This window comes from Dermacentor andersoni, chromosome 2 (assembly GCF_023375885.2).
Source record: "Dermacentor andersoni chromosome 2, qqDerAnde1_hic_scaffold, whole genome shotgun sequence".
In the NCBI taxonomy this organism is placed as follows: domain Eukaryota; kingdom Metazoa; phylum Arthropoda; class Arachnida; order Ixodida; family Ixodidae; genus Dermacentor; species Dermacentor andersoni.
This window is the reverse complement of record NC_092815.1, coordinates 412,986-436,831: the sequence shown is the minus strand read 5'-3', so window position 1 is coordinate 436,831 and position 23,846 is coordinate 412,986. Positions and strand designations below refer to the sequence as shown.

Sequence of the window (23,846 nt, the reverse complement as noted above, 5' to 3'; positions counted from 1 at the left end):
TGAAACGAATGCTGTGCTGCGTGTTGTACACGTGATACCAAAGAATGTATGCATTCTTCGCTTCAGTCACTGAAGGTTCTCTTGTTCATGAGGATGCGCCTTGAAAAATCCCGACCAACTAAAAGCCAACAGCTTCGCTGTAACATCTACAGGCACTATTACCAAAATTTGCATGCATTAGACGGTTTCAGTATCACAGTAATCTGCTTCAAAATTCACCTTAAGGCATTGCTTAAGACAGAACCAGCACAGTGCTCGTGTTGGTTTATTCTGTGTTCCGTCGTGGTTTCGAGGTGTGCTGCCATATTCCATTATTCCACCAAAATTAACATTGGTCTGCTCCAAACAGCTTCAAAATTAAATTTTGTCTGCTCTAAATTGCTTCAAAATTAAATTTAGTCTGTTAGGATTAGCCTGCTCTAAACTGCTTCAAAATGAAATTTCGTCTGCTCCAAGCTACTCCAAACTATTCCAATACACAATTCTATTATGCAAAAAAGAATTGAGGTGTGCAGACAGGACACAAGAGTAGAGAAGTGGACAACACGAACGCCGTGTTGTCCACTTCTCTACTCTTGTGTCCTGTCTGCACGCCTCACTTCTTTTTTGCATAATGAATCCGTACCAACTAGCTCAGCTTTCTGTCATTCTAATACACTATTCTATTTGCTGCAATATTACTCCAGAATGACTTCGGGCAGCCCCACCCCTGGGCGAGTGATGACAGTATGCTAAAGTGTTAATAGCACGACAGCTCATTATGGTTCCATAGAGATGTGATGCATGCGCTTTGAGCCTTATGTATCATGCAAAGTTAGGCTCAGTTTTTGTGGTATGAGTAATCATGATGGCTAGTGATGCATCGGATTTAAGCCTTTAGCTTGGGTTTGTTTAAAAGGAGAGAGCGAGAAATTTTGTTCCAAGATAACTGTTTTGCATTTCCAGGAGTTTAATTTGGAGGAGCTTCTCCCTAGTCCAATACATGTGGCTCTGCTGGCACTAACGTGTCAGTTCAAAATATCCTTCACTTTGAATTAAGGGGTTTCGAATTCCTGGGATTTCACTGTACATGGCCTGTCTCACCATTTATTGTTCTTGCTCTATGTACAACATACACTAATGGGGACAAAAGAGACACTGACTAGGAAGGAAGACATGAACTGACACGAAGAAGTGCAGTGAACAAGGAACACATACCAAGCAGTCCATTTCATTACTCTGTTAACTGTCTCACCATGTTTGCAATCCATTAAAACAATGTGTGGCGATCTAGTTTGCCACTTGCCTCCTCTCTCTCATTTCTTACTGTTAATTCCGTGGTGCAGCATATAATTAAAAGCAGCTGTTTATTATAGTAGAATCTTGTTAATTCAAACTCCAAGGGGACTGGAAGTTTGTTAGAATAAAATGAAATGGAATTCAAACTATGGCGAGCCCCTTTAAATATCATCATCATCATCAGCCTAGTTACGCCCACTGCAGGGCAAAGGCCTCTCCCATACTTCTCCAACTACCCCGGTCATGTACTAATTGTGGCCATGTTGTCCCTGCAAACGTCTTAATGTCATCCGCCCACCTAACTTTCTGCCGCCCCCTGCTACGCTTCCCTTCCCTTGGAATCCAGTCCGTAACTCTTAGTGACCATCGGTTATCTTCCCTCCTCATTACATGTCCGGCCCATGCCCATTTCTTTTTCTTGATTTCAACTAAGATGTCGTTTACCCGCGTTTGTTGCCTCACCCAATCTGCTCTTTTCTTATCCCTTAACGTTACACCCATCATTCTTCTTTCCATAGCTCGTTGCGTCGTCCTCAATTTCAGCAGAACCCTTTTCGTAAGCCTCCAGGTTTCTGCCCCATATGTGAGTACTGGTAACACACAGCTGTTGTACACTTTCCTTTTGAGGGATAGTGGCAACCTGCTGTTCATGATTTGAGAATGCCTGCCAAACGCACCCCAACCCATTCTTATTCTTCTGGTTATTTCAGTCTCATGATCCGGATCCGTGGTCACTACCTGCCCTAAGTAGATGTATTCCCTTACCACTTCCAGTGCTTCGCTACCTATCGTAAACTGCTGTTCTCTTCCGAGACTGTTAAACAATACTTCAGTTTTCTGCAGATTAATTTTCAGACCCACCCTTCTGCTTTGCCTCTCCAGGTCAGTGAGCATGCATCGCAATTGGTCTCCTGACTTACTATTCAAGGCAATATCAACAGCGAATCGCAAGTTGCTAAGGTATTCTCCATCAACTTTTATCCCCAATTCTTCCCACTCCAGGCCTCTGAATACCTCCTGTAAACATGCTGTGAATAGCATTGGAGATATCGTATCTCCCTGTCTGATGCCTTTCTTTATAGGGATTTTGTTGCTTTCTTTGTGGAGGACTACGGTGGCTGTGGAGCCGCTATAGATATCTTCCAGTATTTTTACATATGGCTCATCTACACCCTGATTCCGTAATGCCTCCATGACTGCTGAGGTTTCGACTGAATCAAACACTTTCTCGTAATCAATGAAAGCTATATATAAGGGTTGGTTATATTCTGCACATTTCTCTATCACTTGATTGATAGTGTGAATATGGTCTATTGTTGAGTAGCCTTTACGGAATCCTGCCTGGTCCTTTGGTTGACAGAAGTCTAAGGTGTTCCTGATTCTATTTGCGATTACCTTAGTAAATACTTTGTAGGCAACGGACAGTAAGCTGATCGGTCTATAATTTTTCAAGTCTTTGGCGTCCCCTTTCTTATGGATTAGGATTATGTTAGCGTTCTTCCAAGATTCCGGTACGCTCGAGGTTATGAGGCATTGCGTATACAGGGTGGCCAGTTTCTCTAGAACAATCTGACCACCATCCTTCAACAAATCTGCTGTTACCTGATCCTCCCCAGCTGCCTTCCCCCTTTGCATAGCTCCTAAGGCCTTCTTTACTTCTTCCGGCATCACTTGTGGGATTTCAAATTCCTCTAGGCTATTCTCTCTTCGATTATCGTCATGGTGCCACTGTTATTGTATAAATCTCTATAGAACTCCTCAGCCACTTGAACTATCTCATCCATATTAGTAACGATATTGCCGGCTGTGTCTCTTAACGCACACATCTGATTCTTGCCTATTCCTAGTTTCTTCTTCACTGCTTTTAGGCTTCCTCCGTTCCTGAGAGCTTGTTCAATTCTATCCATGTTATACTTCCTTATGTCAGCTGTCTTACGCTTGTTGATTAACTTAGAAAGTTCTGCCAGTTCTATTCTAGCTGTAGGATTAGAGGCTTTCATACATTGGCGTTTCTTGATCAGATCTTTCGTCTCCTGCGATAGCTTACTGGAATCCTGTCTAACGGCGTTACCACCGTCTTCTATTGCGCACTCCTTAATGATGCCCATGAGATTGTCGTTCATTGCTTCAACACTAAGGTCCTCTTCCTGAGTTAAAGCCAAATACCTGTTCTGTAGTTTGATCCGGAATTCCTCTAGTTTCCCTCTTACTGCTAACTCATTGATTGGCTTCTTGTGTACCAGTTTCTTTCATTCCCTCCTCAAGTCTAGGCTAATTCGAGTTCTTACCATCCTGTGGTCACTGCAGCGTACCTTGCCGAGCACGTCTACATCTTGAATGATGCCAGGGTTCGCGCAGAGTATGAAGTCGATTTCATTTCTAGTCTCACCATTCGGGCTCCTCCACGTCCACTTTCGACTAACCCGCTTGCGGAAAAAGGTATTCATTATCTGCATATTATTCTGTTCTGCAAACTCTACTAATAATTCTCCTCTGCTATTCCTAGAGCCTATGCCATATTCCCCCACTGACTTGTCTCCAGCCTGCTTCTTGCCTACCCTGGCATTGAAGTCGCCCATCAGTATAGTGTATTTTGTTTTGACTTTACCCATCGCCGATTCTACGTCTTCATAAAAGCTTTCGACTTCCTGGTCATCATGACTAGATGTAGGAGCGTAGACCTGTACAACCTTCATTTTGTACCTCTTATTAAGTTTCACAACAAGACATGCCACCTTCTCGTTAATGCTATAGAATTCCTGTATGTTACCAGCTATTTCCTTATTAATCAAGAATCCGACTCCTAGTTCTCGTCTCTCCGCTAAGCCCCGGTAACACAGTACATGCCCGCTTTTTAGCACTATATATGCTTCTTTTGTCCTCCTAACCTCACTGAGCCCTATTATATCCCATTTACTACCCTCTAATTCCTCCAATAACACTGCTAGACTCGCCTCACTAGATAGCGTTCTAACGTTAAACGTTGCCAGGTTCAGATTCCAATGGCGGCCTGTCCGGAGCCAGGTATTCTTAGCACCCTCTGCAGCGTCACAGATCTGACCGCCGCCGTGGTCAGTTGCTTCGCGGCTGCTGGGGACTGAGGGCCGGGGTTCGATTGTTGTATTCATATAGGAGGTTGTGGCCAAGTACTGCACCAGGGTGGCCAATCCTGCTCTGGTGAGAGAGTGCGTTACCGGTTCTGATCACCGGGATCAGGCCGCACTCCAGGCCTGTTTGTGCAATTTTCTCAACACACGGTTTTTTTTTTTTTTGTGTGTGTATTTTGTGGTGGAGAATAGCGCGGCACCGGGATTTGAATCACGATCCTCTTGCACTGGAGACGGATACTCTACCGTCCCCGTAGGAGTTAAATTAAAAATTAATTTATGGGGTTTTACGTGACAAAACCACTTTCTGATTATGTACGCCGTAGTGGAGGACTCCGAAAATTTCGACCACCTGGGGTTCTTTAACGTGCACCTAATTCTAAGTACACGGGTGTTTTCGCATTTCGCCCCCATCGAAATGCGGCCGCCGTGGTCGGGGTCCGATCCCGCGACCTCGTGCTCAGCAGTCTAACACCATAACCACTGAGCAACCACGGCGGGTCCCGCAGGAGTTGTACGCCTCATTTAACCTACAGTGGTGCCCTATTTGATCAGTCAAGGTGGACCAATCTGAGCTCGGTTATACCGCATGGATAGCACTCGGCTAGAGAACCTGGTATTTATGACCTGCACATGTGAGGCCATACATATTTGAAGATATTAGAATATGCTATAGTTATATGGGACCCGTTCACTAAAAGCGATATTGGAAAGCTAGAAAGCTTACAGAAAAAAGCAGTTCGATTCATCTACAATACGTATGGGCGTAGTTCTATTACTAACCTTTTATCTCGGAGCGGCTTGCCTTCTATAAGTGACAGAAACCGTACATGTCGTTTAAAATTCTTTTTCCAAATAATAAATGGTCACTACAACATCGACACGTCTCGCATTATCACCTATGCAACAGGTTACGCTACCAGACAGCGACACTCACTAGCTGTAACTCCATTTACAACACGTGTCAACTGCTTCAAGTATTCCTTTTTTCGGAGAACTATAGTAGATTGGAATAAGCTGGCCGATAAAACTGTAACACAGGACTCATTATCACTTTTCGAAACATATCTTTAACGTTTTTTTTTTTTTTCACTTGCTGAGATTGTCAGTGATAGCACTGTTTCGCTGAAGTATCGCTGATGTAACCTTGAAGCGCTTGTTTTTGCGCCTGTGTTTTTTGCGCCTGTGTTTTTTGTGCCTGTTTTTTGCGCTTGTGTGAAGCACTTGTTTGAAGAATTTTTGAGTACAATTCCCCATTTTTGTATTTATATTGTTTCGTGAACTTACTCGTGTACCACGCTGCTAAGATCTTGTTTAAGATCGCAGTATTTATAAATTTTAAAAAAAATATATATATATATATATATATATATCTTTCTTTTTTTTTTTTTAGGAGGGTTCCCGTACAGTGATAAAATAAAGGAAAAGGCATTAAAAGAAAGAAAAAAAAGAAAGAAAAGGGGGCAAAAAAAAAGGAACATAACAGGTGATTTGAACTCGTGACCCTTCGATGTTGCCCGGAAAGATAGCTCAGTCGGTTGGTTCGTCAGGCCCCAGGCTACTTTCAAGCGCCACAGCTCCTGCTCCGAGCCTCACACTTACGTGGAAAGAGACTCATGTTGTCCGCGATAGTCGGACCACCACAAGGCACCTTACAGAGATGTGGAGAGCTTCGCGGCCGGAACGAAGCCTCCCCTCTCCGCCGGCCAAGAGGGGAAAACGCGCTTTCCGATCGCTCTAGGTTGCGCGGACAAAGCATAACTCTAGCGTCTAGGAAAAGCTTAACCAGGTGCGATGGCGGTACGCATAGCGTGGGAAGCTAGCCGCCAGAATAACTATACCAAGGACTGCTGCTGACAAGGGCGAAATACCTTCGTGTAATTATAATAACCCTAATAGGACTACTTTCGAAAGAAAAAAAAAGGAAATGGCCCAGAGGGCTATACTACGAGAGGTATGACTGATAGTTTTCTATATATATATATATATATTCATCTCATCTATGGGATCGCATGCGCATGCTGTTGCTTTGTCTCTGCGTGTAGTATAGTTAAGAGAGCCAGTTTAAGGGCGGAGAAGAAGAAAGGAAAGAAAAGCAAAGACTGCAGCGCCGTGGTTTTAAAGCGCACCCGTGGTAGAGAAACGGAATGCGATATAAGCGTGCGTAGCCATGATATGCACACGACAAACTGCCTTAAAATATTTAGACTTGAGGGAAAGCTTCGGTAACAAACAATAGCACAGCAATCAGCACTCGAATATAATTATAACCCTAATAATAATTGTAAATATTCATCTCATCTATGGGATCTAATGCGCGCGCTGTTGCTTTGTCTCTGCGTGTAGTAGTTGAGAGAGCCAGTTTAAGGGCGGAGAAGTGGGAAGGAAAGGAAAGTCTCTGAAGCAAACTTGCAGCGCCGTGGTTTTAAAGCGCAACCGTGGTAGAGAAACGGAAGGCGATATAAGCGTGCGTGGCCATGATACGCACACGACAAACTGCCTTAAAATATTTAGACTTGAGGGAAAGCTTCGTTAGCAAACGATAGCACGGCAATCAGCACTCGAATATAATTATAACCCTAATAATAATTGTAAATATTCATCTCATCTATGGGATCTAATGCGCGCGCTGTTGCTTTGTCTCTGCGTGTAGTATAGTTAAGAGAGCCAGTTTAAGGGCGGAGAAGAAGAAAGGAAAGAAAAGCAAAGACTGCAGCGCCGTGGTTTTAAAGCGCACCCGTGGTAGAGAAACGGAATGCGATATAAGCGTGCGTAGCCATGATACGCACACGACAAACTGCCTTAAAATATTTAGACTTGAGGGAAAGCTTCGGTAACAAACGATAGCGCAGCAATCAGCACTCAAATATATAGCACCCAATCAATTATGCAGTACAATGCGCAAAACAAAAACTGTCACAGAGCTCACGTTAAAAGAGTCTTGTCTTTCCTCCATCAGTGCGTCAGGAATGTGATGCGCCAGAAGAAGCCTTGGTCTCGTATAAAGTCCAAGTACGATAAGGTCACGCCTAGCGCGCTATGTGCTGGGGACGTGAGGGAAATGTGCAAGGGAAACGTGCGACGTTGAGCTGATAAGAATGGTGGCTGAATGTGTGCCACCCTCCTGTGTGCCCAATGTTAATGACATGCGTGGTAATGTGATGAAGCGCATACAAAAAGAGAGGTGGGAGGAGGGGTCAGGTGTGCACGCAGTAACATGAATCAAGTGCTGGGGGCCCTTTCCTGTTCCTTTTAAGCTGAATGGGAAAGGAGTGTGCTTATGGCTCTGCTTGCTTTGGTTTGGTCTCTGCTTATTACATGTCTTTCCTCATCATTTTTACGGACGCTAACTACCAATGCATCGAACCATTGCCTTTGGCACGGTTTTGTCCAAACCGCGGTCCTTGGGAGTGAAAATCTTGTTAGAAATAATCATTGCAGGTTATTTTTTATTTCGAAATATCAAGAGCTTTTCTCTATTCAAATACATAGGAATTTTCCAGGACCAACATAGCAGTTCAAATTATCTGTCAACTCAAATTAAGTATGAAGAGGTTTATTGGCTGTGGACTGAGAGGGGCTAATGCGGCGGTCAAATAGCAGCAGCAGTCCCAGCACGAGCGGCAAACGCCATGCCCAGTGCTGGTGATGATGATTGGCCAGCGTTCATTATCTTCACTACGATTAACCCTGGAAGCAGAAAGGAGCCGTCTCTGCAACCTAAGAGTTCATCGCGAGGAGTGGGTCGTAGTACGTCTTCAGGCGCGGCACATGGACAATATCTCGTCCCCAGTGGCACAAGTCTGAAGACGACATGACTAGTTCGATGACATAATTCACGGGAGATGTGCACTTTGATGATGTGGTAAGGGCCTTCGTACTTAAGCAGTAGTTTTGAAAAGAAACCAGCTGCATTGGCAGGAACTGATAGCCACACGAGCGCACCAGGAAGAAAAGTGGGCGCATCGGTGTCATAGGGGCGGCGGCTCTTCGGGCGTTCCTGGCCAAATTAAGTTAAGCCCCACGCGAGTTCACGGCACTCCTCAGCATGTCTCACAACAGCAGCAATGGGCTCACACTCGGATGCATCAGGCCAACACAGGAGAATTGTGTCAATAGTGTGCGACAGATGGCGGCCGTACAATAAGAAAAATGGCGAAAAACCAGTGGTGCTCTGTATCGCGGTGTTGTATGTGTAAGTGACAAAAGGTAGACCGAGGTCCTAATTTGCGTGGTCAGAGGCGACATACATTACAAGCATGTCACCAAGCGTACGGTTGAAGCATTCAGTGAGCAGCCGTTGGTTTTAGGGTGATAAGCAGTAGTTGTCCAGTGAACAACGTGGCATTGATCGACGATGGCCTCAACTACTTCAGACAAAAAGGTGTAGCCACGATCACTGAGCATTTCCTGGGGTGGTCCGCGGTGTATCAGATGCGGCACGATGGAAAGTCAGGAACAAAGAATGTTTATTAACAAGAGGAGGTGGGTATGTATAGTACACCGCATACTAGAGGTTCACTTTGCTGTGCATAAGCATACTTGCGGCAAGCTTCACAGCTTTGTAGCCTCCTTTCGATGTCAGTGTTAAGTCCTGGCCAGAAAACCAAACGTCAAGCTTTTGCCTTGGACTTATTTATACCCAAGTGCACTTCATGAATGCATTCAAGCATTTCTGTCCTCAATGACTTTGGAATTACTACTTTGCATCCTTTAAACAGAATGCCTTCGACAAGAGTTAACTCGGATGTGGATAGTTTCAAATTGCCTTCTAGTCTTCCCTTGCCGTTTAGGTAGTTGATACCAGCTTTCAACTCGAGATCGGCTGCGGTTTCTTTCGCTAGGCGATCCATTGTCTTTTTGCCTACCAAATCCGAGACGATACTTGTTGCGTGGACATCTATATCCTCGCTGGGTCAAGTGGTATCCCCAGCTGCAGTTGGGGACGATCTTGACAGCATGTCGGCCAGGAGCAGCTTCTTGCCTGGCACAAAATGAAGATCATAGTCATATGTAAACAAGCGCAGAAAAAAATGTTGAAGCCGTGGCGGCATGTTACCAATCGCTTTTGAAGCAATAGTGATTAACAGGTGGGGGTAGGTCTCAATAAGAATCTTGCAACGACATACCAACTGGTGAAATTTTTCGCAGCCAAATGTAATGCCCATCACTACTTTCTTTATCTGGGAATATCTTTGTTCTGCGGCAGTCATGTCATGAGATGCGTTGGCAACTGGCCACCAGTCATCGCTGTAACGCTGCAAAAGCGCAGCTCCTAGCCCGCATTTTGAGGCATCTGCAGAGGTTTTTGTTTCGTTTAAATGCTCGCAAATAACTGCCCATTCGTGCTGCTGAGTCCATTCAGAAATAGTGCCTTTCTTTAAAAGCCTGCGTAGAATGTTCATTTTATTGGACAGCTGAGGTATGAACTTGCCGTAGTAATTTGCCACTCTTAGCATCCGGTGCACTGCGGCCTTGTCTGCCAGGTGAGGTATTTCGCCCAGTAATGTGCTCAGTGAAGGGTTTGGCTTTATGCCGTCTTGAGATGTGACGTCACCCAAGAAATCAATTTCAGTCAGCCTGAACTTGCATTTATCAGCGTTGAACGTCAATCCAGCCTGTCTGGCCAACTGCAAAGCGTGGTGGAGGTGCACATCGTGCTCAATATCAGTAGCTCCCCAGATTAAAATGTCATCTATGTACACGTGCACTCCAGTGGCTCGGTCAAAGATTTCAGTCATTGCCTTCTGGAATACTTCTGACGCTGAAGCTATTCTGAACGTGAGCCATAGAAAGCGGCAACGCCCAAATGGTGTGCTGAATATGCAGACATTTGATGTTGCATTGTCTAGAGGGATTTGGTGGAAGCCGTAGTTTGCGTCAAGACACGACAAGTATTTGGGCCCTGCCAACTGTGCCTCTATATCTTCTCATTTTGGCATTTGATAACGCTCCTGCTTTAGACAGTCATTGATGTTTCGGGGATCCAGGCACAAGCGCAGCTTTCCATATTTTTTTTTTTTTTTTTCTGTAGTTGACTAGAGGGCTCACCCAGTCTGTCAGTCCATTGATCTTCTCGATGATGCCACTGGTTCCCATCCGATCTAGCTCATCCCGGAGTGGTTCTCTCAATGCCTGTGGTACCCGTCGCGCTGGCATAGCTACTGGTGTTGCATCCTTGCGCAAGCCCATGTGGTACTCTTGTTGCAAGCAGCCCATTCCCCGAAATAAATGTGGAAATTCCTTGAGGATGTCAGCGGTGCCGTCCTTGCTGACAGTGTCCACTGTGCGTGACACCAGTCCCAGCGTTTCGCTTGCGATTAGTTCGAGGATTGCCGGGTTGCTCTTCTTTACAATGAAAAAGGAAATGCTGCTGGACCTATGATTCACAGCAACTTCCAGAGTCGCTACGCCAATGTGCTTGATGACACCCCCACTATGTGACCGAAGGACTGCACTACTTGGCTTTAGCTTTAGGTCTCCCTTGCATATTCTGTAGATTGAGTAGGGCAACAAATTGTCTTGGGAACCTGTGTCAACATTGAAGTGGCCCATACAAATCAATGCTGAGACATCCAAATGGCCGCACAGGGCAAGGTAGAGGCTGTGGAGCACTTGGCGACTGGGGGGCAGACGATTTGCGGCTTTGGCAATGGGGGCAAAGTAAACAAACTTTCAAACGTAGCTGAATATCCCTTGCCAGTAGTACCGCTCTTGAAGACATTGGTAAGTTCTGAAAACTTCCGAGTACCCACACTACGGATGAGCATGGAGGCATGAGTAGATTTCGCAGCGCAGGCTTCAAGGCATTACCAATGACCACTGGTAGCCATCTGAGAAATAATTAAGTCGGTGAAGCAAATCATTGCAAATGGCAAAATGGTGAGCTTGACGACGCAGCGTGCAAGTTGTTGGTTGTGTTGACGAATTGGAGAGAAAGCCTGTAAGGGAGGCAATCCAGTGGTCCCTGCACTGCTTGGAAGCGATGGTTCCAATGTCAGCGGGTGAAATAGTAGACTCAGACGCTGAGTGGCAGGAAATGTTGTCGGGCAAGGGAGAGCATGACAGGGCGTCGGCGTCAGAATGCTGGCATCCATTTCGATACATTATGCGGATGTCAAAGTCTTGTAGCCGAAGTGCCCAGCGAGCAAGGCGGCCTGATGGATCTTTCAATGATGAGAGCTAACAGAGTGCATATTAGTCTGTGATGACATTGAATGGGCACCCATACAAATAAGGATGGAACTTAGTAATAGCCCGGACAATGGCTAAACATTCTTTCTCTGCCACACTGTAATTGGTCTCGGCTTTTTTCAATGTTTGACTTGCGTATGCAACGACACATTCACCGAATGCGGGTTTACGTTGCACAAGGACAGCGCCGAGGCAGACACTGCTGGCGTCTGTGTGCACTTGCTTAGGGGCTGTTGGGTCGTAATGGTGCAAAATTGGGGATGAAGACGGCGCAGATTTGTGAAAGCGTCCTCGCACTCTGATGACCATGAGAAGAGAGTGCCATTACTTCCAAGCAGCTTCGTCAGGGGTGACATGATGGTGACAAAATTTCGAATGAACTGTCTGAAGTAGGAGCAGGGTCCAACGAAATTACGTAGTTTTTTTATTGACATTGGTTTAGGGAATTCAGTGGTGGCGCAAGATTTGGTCACACTGGGGAGGACGCCATCCTTGGATACAACATGACAGAGTATTGTAAGCTGTCTTGCACTTTTTCAAGTTATTCTGTTGGCTTTCATTCGTTAAGTGTCTCGGGGCACATTTGAGCCACTGAAGGTGCGTGGTGAAGTTTGGAGCAATGACAACAACATCGAGATAGCACAGGCACGTGTACCGCTTCAAGCCACACAAAACTGTGTCCATCATGCGCTCAAATGTTGCGGGCACATTACAAAGTCCAAAAGGCATTACATTAAATTTGTATAAACCATCAGGTATAACAAATGCCGTCTTCGGCTGCTCAACTTCTGCCTCTGGCACTTGCCAATATCCTGACCGCAAATCTAATGAAGAAAAGAATTCCACCCCTTGCAGACTGTCAGTGGCATCATGGCATCATCCAAGTGTGGTAGGGGATAAACATCCTTGCAAGATATTTTGTTAAGGCATCAGTAATCTACACAGAAATGAACAGAGCCATCCTTCTTCGTAACAAGGACAAGAGGAGATGCCGACAGACTATATGAATGTTTGTATCTTCCTTCATGAGCAGTTTACAGGGAATTGGCGGAACGTCAGCTAAGGTCACATTTACCATCAGTGATGGTTCAACTTCAGCACGTGCCCATTGAATGATGGTGTTACGGTGCAAAATAAAGTCTTAACCTAGGATAACGTCATGAGAGCATGAAGAAATAACAAGAAACTCAATGGTATGTAGGACATCCTCAATAACCACACATGCCGTGCACGCCGTGAGAGGGTGAACATGCTGAACGCTTGCTGTGCAAAGAGAGAACCTTGAAAGTGGCATCGTAACTTTCCAAAGTGAGTAACAGGGTTTTGCATCCATAACAGAGATGGCAGCTCCAGTGTCCACTAGAGCAAATGCACATACACCTTTAACAAAAACATCTATAACATTTGATGAGTGACAGTGAGGACTTTTGTAGTTCGACAGTACCCCAGTCTTTGCCTAGTGGACTGTGACAATCGGTTTTCCTCTTCTCGAGCCACAGAACGAGGTTGCATTGGTGGCAGTGAGCGGCAACATGGAGAAAGTGAATGGCGAGGATTGGGCTTCAGGTCGAAAAGCTGACAGGGCTGAAAATGAGTCATAAAAGCTGCAAAATGACCTTGGCACTCCTGTATCATGGGACATCACGGGTGATGCGGCACCAGTTGATACAGTGCATCGACAAAAGCGGGCGATATGACCAGCGTAGCCACAGGCAAAACTTACTGGCCACGAGTTTGTAATGGCGAGTCCAGTCCAGGTCATAGGACGCGGTGGATGTGGTGTCTGGTGAAACAACGGGACGGCGACTTGTGGTTGGGGCCTAGGTATTACGTTGGCGTAACTGAGAGGCAGAGCTGTAGCTGCAGGGGATGGTCAAGGCCTGGTGACGACTTCACCATAACTGAGAGGTGCCATTGCAGGTATCTGTTGGCAGTGGAGACCCTGGCAATTTTTTACTCAATCGCGTGGCAAAGTGAGGGCCCAAAATCTCAAGCAGGCTGTTGAATGTGCTGCGGCTGAGGTAACGGCACTAAGGAGATCTGGCAGGCACAAACGCCTTTGTTTCAGCTAGCAGCGTTGACTTATCGGAAATGACAGCCAATCCAGCCAGATGTCGGTCATGCGAAGGTCAGCTGGTCAATGACCGCTGCCTTCACAGCTCCTTGTAGCTTTGGCACAGAGTAATTATTTCTGCTACAGTGCACAGATTCTTTGCAAGCAGCATATTGAAAACATCGTCCTCTATTCCCTTTGTAATATTCTTGATTTGGTCTGACTCTTACATGGTCACGTCGACTATCTTGCACTAGTCTAGAATGTCTTAGATGCAGCTCATGAATGATTCACCCTGTTGCTGAGCATGTTCCTACAAACGCTGCTCTGCAAGCAGCTTGCGAACAGCAGGGTGGCCAAACACTCCTACAAAAGAAGTCTCAAATACTGACCACGTCTGAAAATCCCTCTCATGATTCTTGTACCAGGGATTGGCCACCCGTGAAGTAGAAAATCACATTGTTCAGTTTTGCGGCATCACCCCATTTGTGGAGCACACTTACCCTCTCATATGACGAGAGCCAATCTTCCACCTCGTTGTCATCCGCACCGCTGAGAAAAGCGGGGTCCCTTAGATGGATCACAGAGGAGATGCCTGTGGAGATGCATCATCAGACATGGTAGATGGTAGCGTGTGGGATCATAGCTCCAGTGTGGGTGTTTTTAAAATACCCTGCACCTCCACCAATTGTGAAGAGGTTTATTCGCCACGGATTGAGAGCAGCTAATGCAGCAGTTGAGCAGCAGCAAGAATCCCAGCACAAGTGGTGAACCTCGTGCCCAGTGCCGATGATGATGATTGGCCAGCACTTGTCGTCTTCACTACATAAGAGGTTTCTAATTATTGGGATTTCACTGTACTTGCAAGCCTCTCAGTTGACCAAACGTCCAGTTGTGAGCAGCAATACATCTTTGTTTCAAATTATTTAAATAAGCCTTTTTTTTTAACTGAACTGGCCCCACGGAAACATTATATTTACACTTTAGACATGACCAGATATTCAGGACCCAATTTAGAATTTTCGCTATTCTCACAAACATAGTTGTAACCGATATTGCCTGCTGAACATTGCCTGTTGAGGAGGTTGGGGTCTGAAGTGTAGTGGGGAAGTTAACACTGGGTAAGCCAAAGCCTAAGCAAAGGCCTGCCATGTACCACAGAAGAATGGCAAGAAATTGCTTTCTGTCAAGTCGTCAGTTGGATAATACAGCTGTGAGCACTGATTCATGTTTTCTGCAATTTTGCACCACATGTTGCACTGTCAATTGCTGCTTCGATAAACCACTATACATGTGCAGTCAAGTTAAGATGTTTGTCTCCTGCTCTTATGTCCTTAGCAATTTCTTGGCTTATCAGTGTGTTTCATGAGGTTGCTGAAGTACTGCAAGCCTTCTATTTGACATGCCACTCATCACTGTTTAGAAGGGGAACCTACTAAACAAGAGCAAAGAAGCGTGTTTCTTATGCTGTCTTCCAGTGTTGCAGTTGTGCGAAATCAGAGGTTTGCAGTTCACCGCTGGTGCACCATCACAAAGTGAGATCTCCTCGACTGGACTGTGTTGGAAGTCATGTGCTCTGCTGTTATTCCTCAATGTGCAACACTCAACCAACATGTAGTGTGTCGTGCACAAAGCTGGGGTGTGATAGTTCAGTGGCAAGGCGCTAATGCTAGAGTGCAGGATTTTCTATTTTTAGTGACTGTGCGAGTGGCTGCTGACATGGCACTGTGAGCGGTTTGATGTGTTGCCAGGTGGCCAAACAGTTTGCGGAAGTCATTAACTGTCACAAGAGCCATGTTACTAGCAGTGTTTTATGCCTTCAGATTTCAGCCAAGTTAGCTTCAGATAATCAGTAAACCTTCAGTTTGAACTGAAAAAGGTTTGTATTTCGTTTTTAGGAAATTTTTGCTGTTAGACCTAGATGTAATTAAGCCAGTGAAATCAGCACTTTACTTCATTTTATGTTGTGAAATTTTGTTATATTGAAGTTCGACCTTCTTTGACCTGACCTCTCACTCAGACTTGGCCCATTGGTTGGGTCAAGTCCCAGTGCAAATCTGGCACAATGTCTGAAAGGCATCCGAAATTTCAATCGCTGTTATGTATTTGTTCCACAGAACAGCTGTAAGTTGGTTCTATGGAATAGGTAGTGAATGCTTCAGTTGAATAATCAAACAGCTCCAAAAGATCAGTCAGCTACTTATATTCAAAACTTGTTGCAGGTGTAGTTCACTCAGCTAAAACACTTATTTGCAGTAAAACTGGTCTGCTAATTTCAATATTGTAATCAGTTTTGCTGGGAATTTGTCTCTTTCTTCATAGAGTCAAGGATAGCTTCTTTGCCTTAAGATCGCATAGAGCGAGCCCTGTGGTATCCTGAAATGTGCAGCGACATCTGTTGGTCATGCTGGTTAGCTGTTTTAGCTCGCAGTTTAAAAAGGTTATCAAGTCCCACTGGAAAATAAATTTTATTGTCAAGTTATGATTTGTGTAAAGCTGCTTCTTGAACATTGGAGGCAGAGCTCAGATGGCTTGACATGCAGTGACAAATGAAAGGACCTTGCAGTTGCTGCCCCTGCCTGATGCCTGGCCTGTTTCCCCAGATGAAGTGGAGGAGGAGTACTACAGTACGCACAAGGTGAGCTTGCAGCTCTGGCTGCAATTGCATTGCCTGTGTGAATATACAAGGCAATGATGAAGATGCTAGCCAAAGTTAAAGCAATAAAGAATGTTGGTGGCTTGGGTTGAGTGCCTGTTGGCAACTTTGACTGGTCTGTTCAGAGTGCTTCTAAGACAGTGGCTAAACTTCGCTGCACGGCCCGAATGATAAAAACTAATCTTGAATAGTATTGTTTATTCTTGTGATAGAGCTTGAATGTTGCAAATCAGTTCTGTGGGAGCCCCCAAGGTGAAGACAGGTTCACGAGAAAAATGTCATCCACCCGACAGTAGCTTAAGCTATACATGTAAAGGAAGTCCATATGGGTTTCTTAGAAAATAGAGCTTCACAGTTGAAGAAAAATCAATCATGGTCCCAGGTTGGTCTCAGGTACGATCTTCGGAATGTTGATCCCCTGAGGCACTGGTTCCAGGCTCAATCACTGAACCAGGAAGCCCACAAAGGATTCTTTTGACAAACTCCTCTTTCAAGCTTGAGCCTTTGTAGCAGCGCATGGGAAAGGCCAGCTGAAGATCCCGAGGCTGTGCAATGTGGCAATCTGTGGCATTATTTTCTTTGGTGGGGCCCTAAAGCTACACTGCAACACGTTTTGAACTTGGAAAGAAAGTGTTTGTGATCTGTGGACATGAGCAGCATGCAGCAGGGAGTGCACAGTCTAATGCATAAAAGATTTCTCTGTCTCTCTTGTGGCTTTCGAGGCCTCCTGTGTGCCATTTAACAAAAACCCGCTGACTGCACTGGCCTTACATGTGCAGGTTGGCTTTGACTCACTCACATTACAGTTTCAAGACTTTTGTGCCGACACCACTACCGCTTCAGTGCAAGTCTCCCCATGCAGCTGTGACTGGCAACGCGACGAATGATGACATTGCTATGTCAGAGCTACATTGTGAGAAGGGCATGCAAGTGGTACTCAGCACAGGCACAAAGCAGCATGACCTACCAGATGCTCCGAAACTTGGGCCAACAACATCAAAAACTGCTTCTCCAGCTGTTTAATGAGATGTGAGTGACTGGTATTCTTCCGAAGAAATGCCGCTTGACCATGGTCTCCCATGCTTACCGAGTAAATCAGCATTCAAGTTCTTCTACCACCCCATGGCACTCACCTGAGTGGCATGTAAGCTTTTCAAGCGTATTGCACTGTGGACGCTCAAGGATCGGACCGATGAATCCTTTGCGAAGTGGCATTCCAGATTCTGAAGGATGTGCAGCATGACTGATATGATAGCGGACATTGTGTCATTGCTCGAGCATGATTGTGCAAGGAGACTACAGTTGAAACTTACGATAACGAAATCCCAAAGCAACGAAATTCTCGCCACAACGAAATATTTTCGAATCCCCAATGAGCCCCCATAGGAGTCAGTGGATTTTGTATCTCACAACAACGAAACTTTGTTTTACAGCAATCCCTCATTAACAAAATTTTCTGAAAGAACAGTCCACAGATAATCTACTCACGTAACACTATGTTCAAAAACTGCTCAAATGCATTCATTGTGCCCTCAAATTGCTTAAACTACTGCGACAATGCATTTGCGTGGCCGCCGCCATTATTGTTTACTTAAAAGAAAGAAAAAACATAAAGCTGTGGGGGAGCTTTTAGTGGAGCAGTTACACCTCACAGCAGACAGCGGTGATGATGATGGTGGTGGTATGCTCATTGCAACGGGTGACTGCGCAGTGTCCGGACCAAGAATGCAATATTAGTCAGGGTGTCTACCAACCTGGAAAACCGGGAATTCTTAGGGATTTTAAGTAGTCTGGAAAAACTCAGAGACAACTCGGGGAATTTGTGCCTCTATCAGGGAAAATTAGCTGTAATTTCATTGAAAGGGTCGAAAGTCGTGGTAATGCTGGCTCGAGTAGCAGACCGGAATCGTAATGAATCGTCTTTGACACCCTGTCGTTGGCTGGAGGTGTTGCCAGTGTACAGTCAACGACCGACTTTCCGGATTCCCGATAATTTGGACGGCTTCGCAGCACCACCATGTACCCCATAGAGTCAGTGTATCAGAACATCTGAAATTTCTAACGCAAGAACTCTTCGCCAACCGATTTTCCGGACGTTTTGCCGTGACCGCAGGTCCGAAATGGCATTAGTCAAAGCCACCGCCATTTTGATTACCTCTTCGCCTCGAACCGGCGCTCTCGCACGCAGATCCGCCGGCAGCCGTAGCCACCACTGCCGCAACGCTAAGCCTAGCTGCTTCAACGGTCAGTATGAAGCATCTTGTCGTTGCATGCCATGTTTTTTATCTGCTGTCAGGAATGGCACGAACTCCGCCTTTGTGGTCCTCGCTATTGGCTTAAAAGCTTGGAAAGCACGGTGCACTGCATAATGCCGGTTCCCGAAAGTCAGCTTCGCCTCTGTACAGAAATGTTACTTGGTGAGGCATACGCAAAAGTATTGCAGTGAAGCATAACGAGCGTGGGAAGGGCTATTGCCACGGGACACAGTATGTATTCCTTAATTATACACGCGTGTACCAGGTATTTCCTGTTACAGTACGAGCACTGATATGCCTAATACATGTATTGAAAGGCCTTTAGAGCATGTTCGAATGTGCCTGTGGCGCTTTGAGCACCACAGGCACAGTTGGAAAAATAAATGACATGCATTTATTTTTTCCAACTGACCGATTTTTCGGATGCTTTCGTGGCCCCTAGGGAGTTTGCCAAGGCTCTGCTGGGTATGCAAACCGCGAGACTCAGAGGCACCCCTACGGGACGAGTGCTCCTGAGGAGGTTGGGTCGGGATACGAGCGGACTGACAGACAGATACGCGGACGTACCGGACCACCTCAGGAAAACCATTAATGTGGAACCACTGCCAAAAAATATGGATCCCAACCTACACGAAAACAGGCGACAAGCTAGGGCCGAATACGTTGAGAGAACGCTAGCCCAGCTAGACAATACAGTATACCCGGACGCCGCCGTATATCCACACGGAAGGGAACGCGTGGCCGCGACGGTAGTGGTTAACAAGGAAGGAAATCCGATCACGTATGCCACGGCAAAGGTGCTGGCACAGCGGAGGCCGAGGAGATTGCCGTAGCGCTGGCGGCAGCGGAAGGTTATAGAACAGGCCTATCTCTCAACATACTGACGGACTCAAAAGAGGCGTGCTGGAACTACACGAGGGGCAGAATCAGCAAAACTGCCCTCGGAATACTCAGTGGAGCCACCTCCGTCGAGAAGGAAAAGCCCAGGCACAAACTAATCTGGATCCCGGGGCAGTAGGCATAGGGGGGAACGAAAGGGCAGACAGCCTAGCTCGAGGCGAAGCGTTCCGAGCAGGACGGTCTAATGCCCCGGAGACCCACCTACAGGCTTGCAAGGGGGGATACGCAGAGACCCTGAACTTATATAGAGGAACTAGAATTAGATATCCGCCACCACACAAAGCCCTCACAAAGGAGGAAGCGACCAGCTGGCGCAGACTACAAACAAACTCCTTCCCCAACTTACACGTGCTCAATAAGATGTTTCCGACACAATACAGGGCCACCTGCCCTTGGTTCGGTGCCACACCTACACTCTACCACATCACCTGGGAGTGCGAACGCAACAAAGCATTCCACAAACACGAACACCCAAGTGCGGAGCAATGGGAGAGTTGGCTCACCAGCAGCAAGCTCACGGCCCAAAGGGCCCTAGTGCAGCACGCGAGCGATGCAGCACGACTCAGTGGAGCCTTGGAATAGGGGCCCACCCTTGCTGAAGAGAAGTCTCAAGTCTCCAGCGCCAAGAAGATGAAGACGACGGAGACCTCGTAACCGCGAAACTCTTCAAAGACTCAATAAAAGTTTTCACTCACTCACTCACTCAAAAAAATTGTACGTGGACTGTGCAAGTGACTAAGAAGATGCTTCAAATAGTCCATGGGGTGAACGAGTGGCGGAACGAGGACAAGAACAGAAAGGATGTACGCATTGTGGAATGAGCAGGAAAGGAAGCATGCTACTGCCGTTTTGTAGAAGTTGAGCTCAAAAAACAAAGTGTTGGCTGATGCCGAGATGCAGGTGTCCCTCACGCAAACTAAAATAAACTCTTTGAAGCAGTGAAACACAACACTGAGGTGTCGTGCGCGGGCTGAGAGTATGTCAGGACAGTGAGGTTGACTTACAAGCTGTTGAGAGAGAATCTCAATTGTGACAAAGTTCAGACCTCGTACCACTGAGTTTGCTATCAGTTGATAGAAGTAGCTCATATTCGAAAATATTTGCTTCTGTATGCATCTCGTTTTTATTCGTATTTGAGAATGGCCAACTCCATTCGCAATTTTTTTGAAAAACACTTTATTTACTGTGCATTTTACTAACCCCTCCCTTCTATTCTCTTTTTGAATGAGGTAAACACTACTTCTTAGTATTCAAATTGGATTGTCATGTTTTTTTAATTTTTTTTCATATGCTTACTAGAGAATGACAGCATCGGGCAATATGGTTTCAGCCCGTCTTCACATAAAACATAGTTTTGCTTCACTCAGGGAATTTTGCAAAGGCACTCAGGCAAAACTTGAAAAACTCAGGTAATTTGGAAATGTCAGCTTGGTAGACACCCTGGTATGTAAATTACAAAAAACAAGAGAAGGGATAGAAAAATACGAGAAAAAAAGTTGCAGTTCTGCCTGAAAGGCGAAGCATCGATTGTGATAGCAAATTAGTGAATAGCTATACGAAGTAAGGATAGTAGTTTTATCAGCCGTATAAACTTGTAAACATAGGCATACTAACTAAGCTAACAAGCATGGTGTCACATGCACACAAGCAAACATGAATACATCCCACTCGATGACCACAGAAACTCACTGTCAAAATGCTTCAGTGAGGATACACGGTGGCAGCAGTGAGCAAATTGACCTTCATGCTGCCGCTCGCATCAACATGAACTATGTCGCGAAAACACAGTGCAGTGCGGACTCTGTACCTGTCATAAATGGCTTTCAAAGTACAGCAGCCACATGGAGTAGAACGTGCCCCCCTCCCCCACCCCTCCATACCCTTCCTCCAAAGCCTTGCACATGACAGAAAGCGGCGTGCTTCCTCCCCGCTTTCCTCCGTTGCATGCGTGAGATTGAGCCGCGATTGCCAGCTCACCCTCGCACCCTTTCACTCGCACATAAAGCATATGGCACACAGCAATGATTTTACCATCCTTGAATTTTATACAAAACCTCACACTGACGCCAACGGCACAAGTGCACTTGGAGTGTCCATATATTTGCTATCACGAGAAAAAAAGAAGACAAGAATTGCAGGCGACCTCATAGTAGGCACATTTTATTACACCGTATTTATTCTATTCTAACACACCCTTGATTGTAATGGTTACCTGTTTTCCGTGACAAATAAAAAGCTCCCTCGATTGTAACATGCACACGTTTGCCATGACCTAAAGAAAGAAAAGTCCTTTACAGTATCCCACACCTCATTTTTTCATACAGAAATACAACTTCCTCTCATTTGGAAAAAACAAGATTTACTCCCAATGCAATAAAGTTGCGATAAATAAAAAATTTGCAGTTTCGCCCTAAAGGCAAAGCATCGATTACGATAGCAAATTAGTGGGAAACTATACAAAAAGTAAAAATAGTAGTTTTATTGGCTGTATAAACTTTTAAACATTGGCTTACTAACTAAATTAAGCATGAAGTTACGCAGGCACAAGCAAACACGTCTCACTCAATGACCGCGGAAACTCTATCAAGACGCTGAAGTGAGAAAGTGCGATGGCAGGAGTGAGAGAATTGACCTTTGTGCGGCCTGTCACTTCAGTGCGAACTAAGCGACGAGAACGCAGTGTGGTGTGCATTTTTGCGTAGACTGTCTCCATCGCAGATTACTTTCAGGATAGGCGCTGCGCGGCCATGACATACGTAGCAGCCACCGGTGTAGAACGCCTCTCCTGTTTGCACCAGTCCTGCAAGCACATTTCAGGAACTCCGAATGCCCACGATGCAGCTCAATTTCTGTCTGTCTCGGCACACATGATTGCTTTCCTTTTAATTGCGGCATTGTGATAAACTCAGCATGTCTTTGCAGTCGGCACTTCCATGCTGATAGAGCAAATGCAAAAAACAGGAAGACAGAAAGTGCATTAACCTAAGTCAAAGGAAGCATTGTCTAAGCACACATTCTATTTATTATTTTTATTTATTTACAAATATTGCTATCTCATTTAGAGACATAGCAGAGGTGGGTTACATAACTTATGAACACAAAAATGTCAACCAACATGGTTAGGCAGTTCTTTCTAAATTTGATTAGTCTGCAATGAACGCAGAGAACCATCTAAGTTATTCTACAATTCAATAGTGTGTGGAAAGAAAGAAAGCTTAAAACAATCTATTTTTGGAACGAAGGGATCTATGTTTAATGGGTGATTATGTCGGGTTACTCACGCAGTAGGTGTGATTAGCGAGATAGGCGCTTCAATGTTAGTCGATCCAAGTACAATTTTGTGCAGCAGGATCACACAGTCACACGTGCAACGAAACAACAATGTGTCCAGTGATAAAGCGTGTGCATGGGATGACGATGAAAACATACGGTCATAACGGCCATGGATAAATCTAACACCTTTTTCTGCATGGATTCTAATTTGGAAATATCCTTTATGCGATAAGACGACCACACTACAGAAGCGTACTCTAAAGCATACTCTAAACTACAGCACATGAAGAAAGCTATGGCAGCTAAGCTCAAAGCACGTACGAAGTGGCCATCTTGAAATGCTCATGGCGGCGTGGTAATACAGATTTAGGGTCTTCCTCGATTCTAATGTGCACATAATTTTTGGACCAGTTTTATTGGAAAAAGGTGCTCGTTAGATTAGAGTAAATATGGTAGTCCTGTGTGCCATCACAGCATGTGCTAATGCAGAGTGGAACGTTTGCATGGCATGCTCACTCATAATCACTGTCTAGCCAAATCTACATCCACATGTCGAGCCTCTAATAATACCAATAATGCTTAATGCTCCGTGTACTGCCGCACATGGTCGTTTGCGTGCAGTATGGTCACTGTGTGTGATTGGTGCTAGGGTACGTCAACTGTGTCTGTGGCGATCAGACCATCTGCTTTGCCTGCCTGCTAAGATGCTGCCTCCAGCCAAAAAGCAGAAATTTATGACGCTGCAGGATAAGGCTGCAATTCTTTCCTGCACTTATTTCCTGCTCTCTTTATGAAGAAACCCTCAATTATCTCTCTTTCAGTGTGGTTTCTTGCTTTCCTTAGAAAGGTAATTTTGTTGAGGAGTGACATAAGCTGTCCCACAATATAAAGAAAGTTGCAGCCAGATACGGTGTGCGCATTGTGTTTTCCGTCCCATGCAAATTGGCCAAAATTTGCCCTTCGATGACAAATAAGCTGCCGGCTACATGCTCCAAGAAGGACGACACACTCTACACCGATTGTGTTAGCGATGTTATTTACAATATTCTCTTAAAGTGTGGCAAGGTGTATATTGGACAAATGGGACAATGCTTCAATGATCGATCGAGAGAGCACCGGTTGGTGGTCAA

At 45.4% G+C, this 23,846-nt stretch overlaps 1 protein-coding gene across 9 annotated transcripts in view; it reads left to right on the top strand.

The window, feature by feature from the left end:
• The window catches only part of LOC126543058 (run domain Beclin-1-interacting and cysteine-rich domain-containing protein-like), a 454,654-nt gene that overhangs the window by 279,510 nt on the left and 151,298 nt on the right, over positions 1-23,846 (top strand). For all 9 annotated transcript variants that reach the window (XR_008615039.1, XM_055077611.1, XM_050190205.2 and 6 more), the window contains one exon: positions 16,199-16,270. Coding sequence is in view for 8 of the 9 variants with exons in the window: in XM_055077611.1 (XP_054933586.1) it covers positions 16,199-16,270 (72 nt within the window). In the remaining variant the exon portion in view is untranslated. The remainder of the gene's footprint in view (positions 1-16,198; positions 16,271-23,846) is intronic.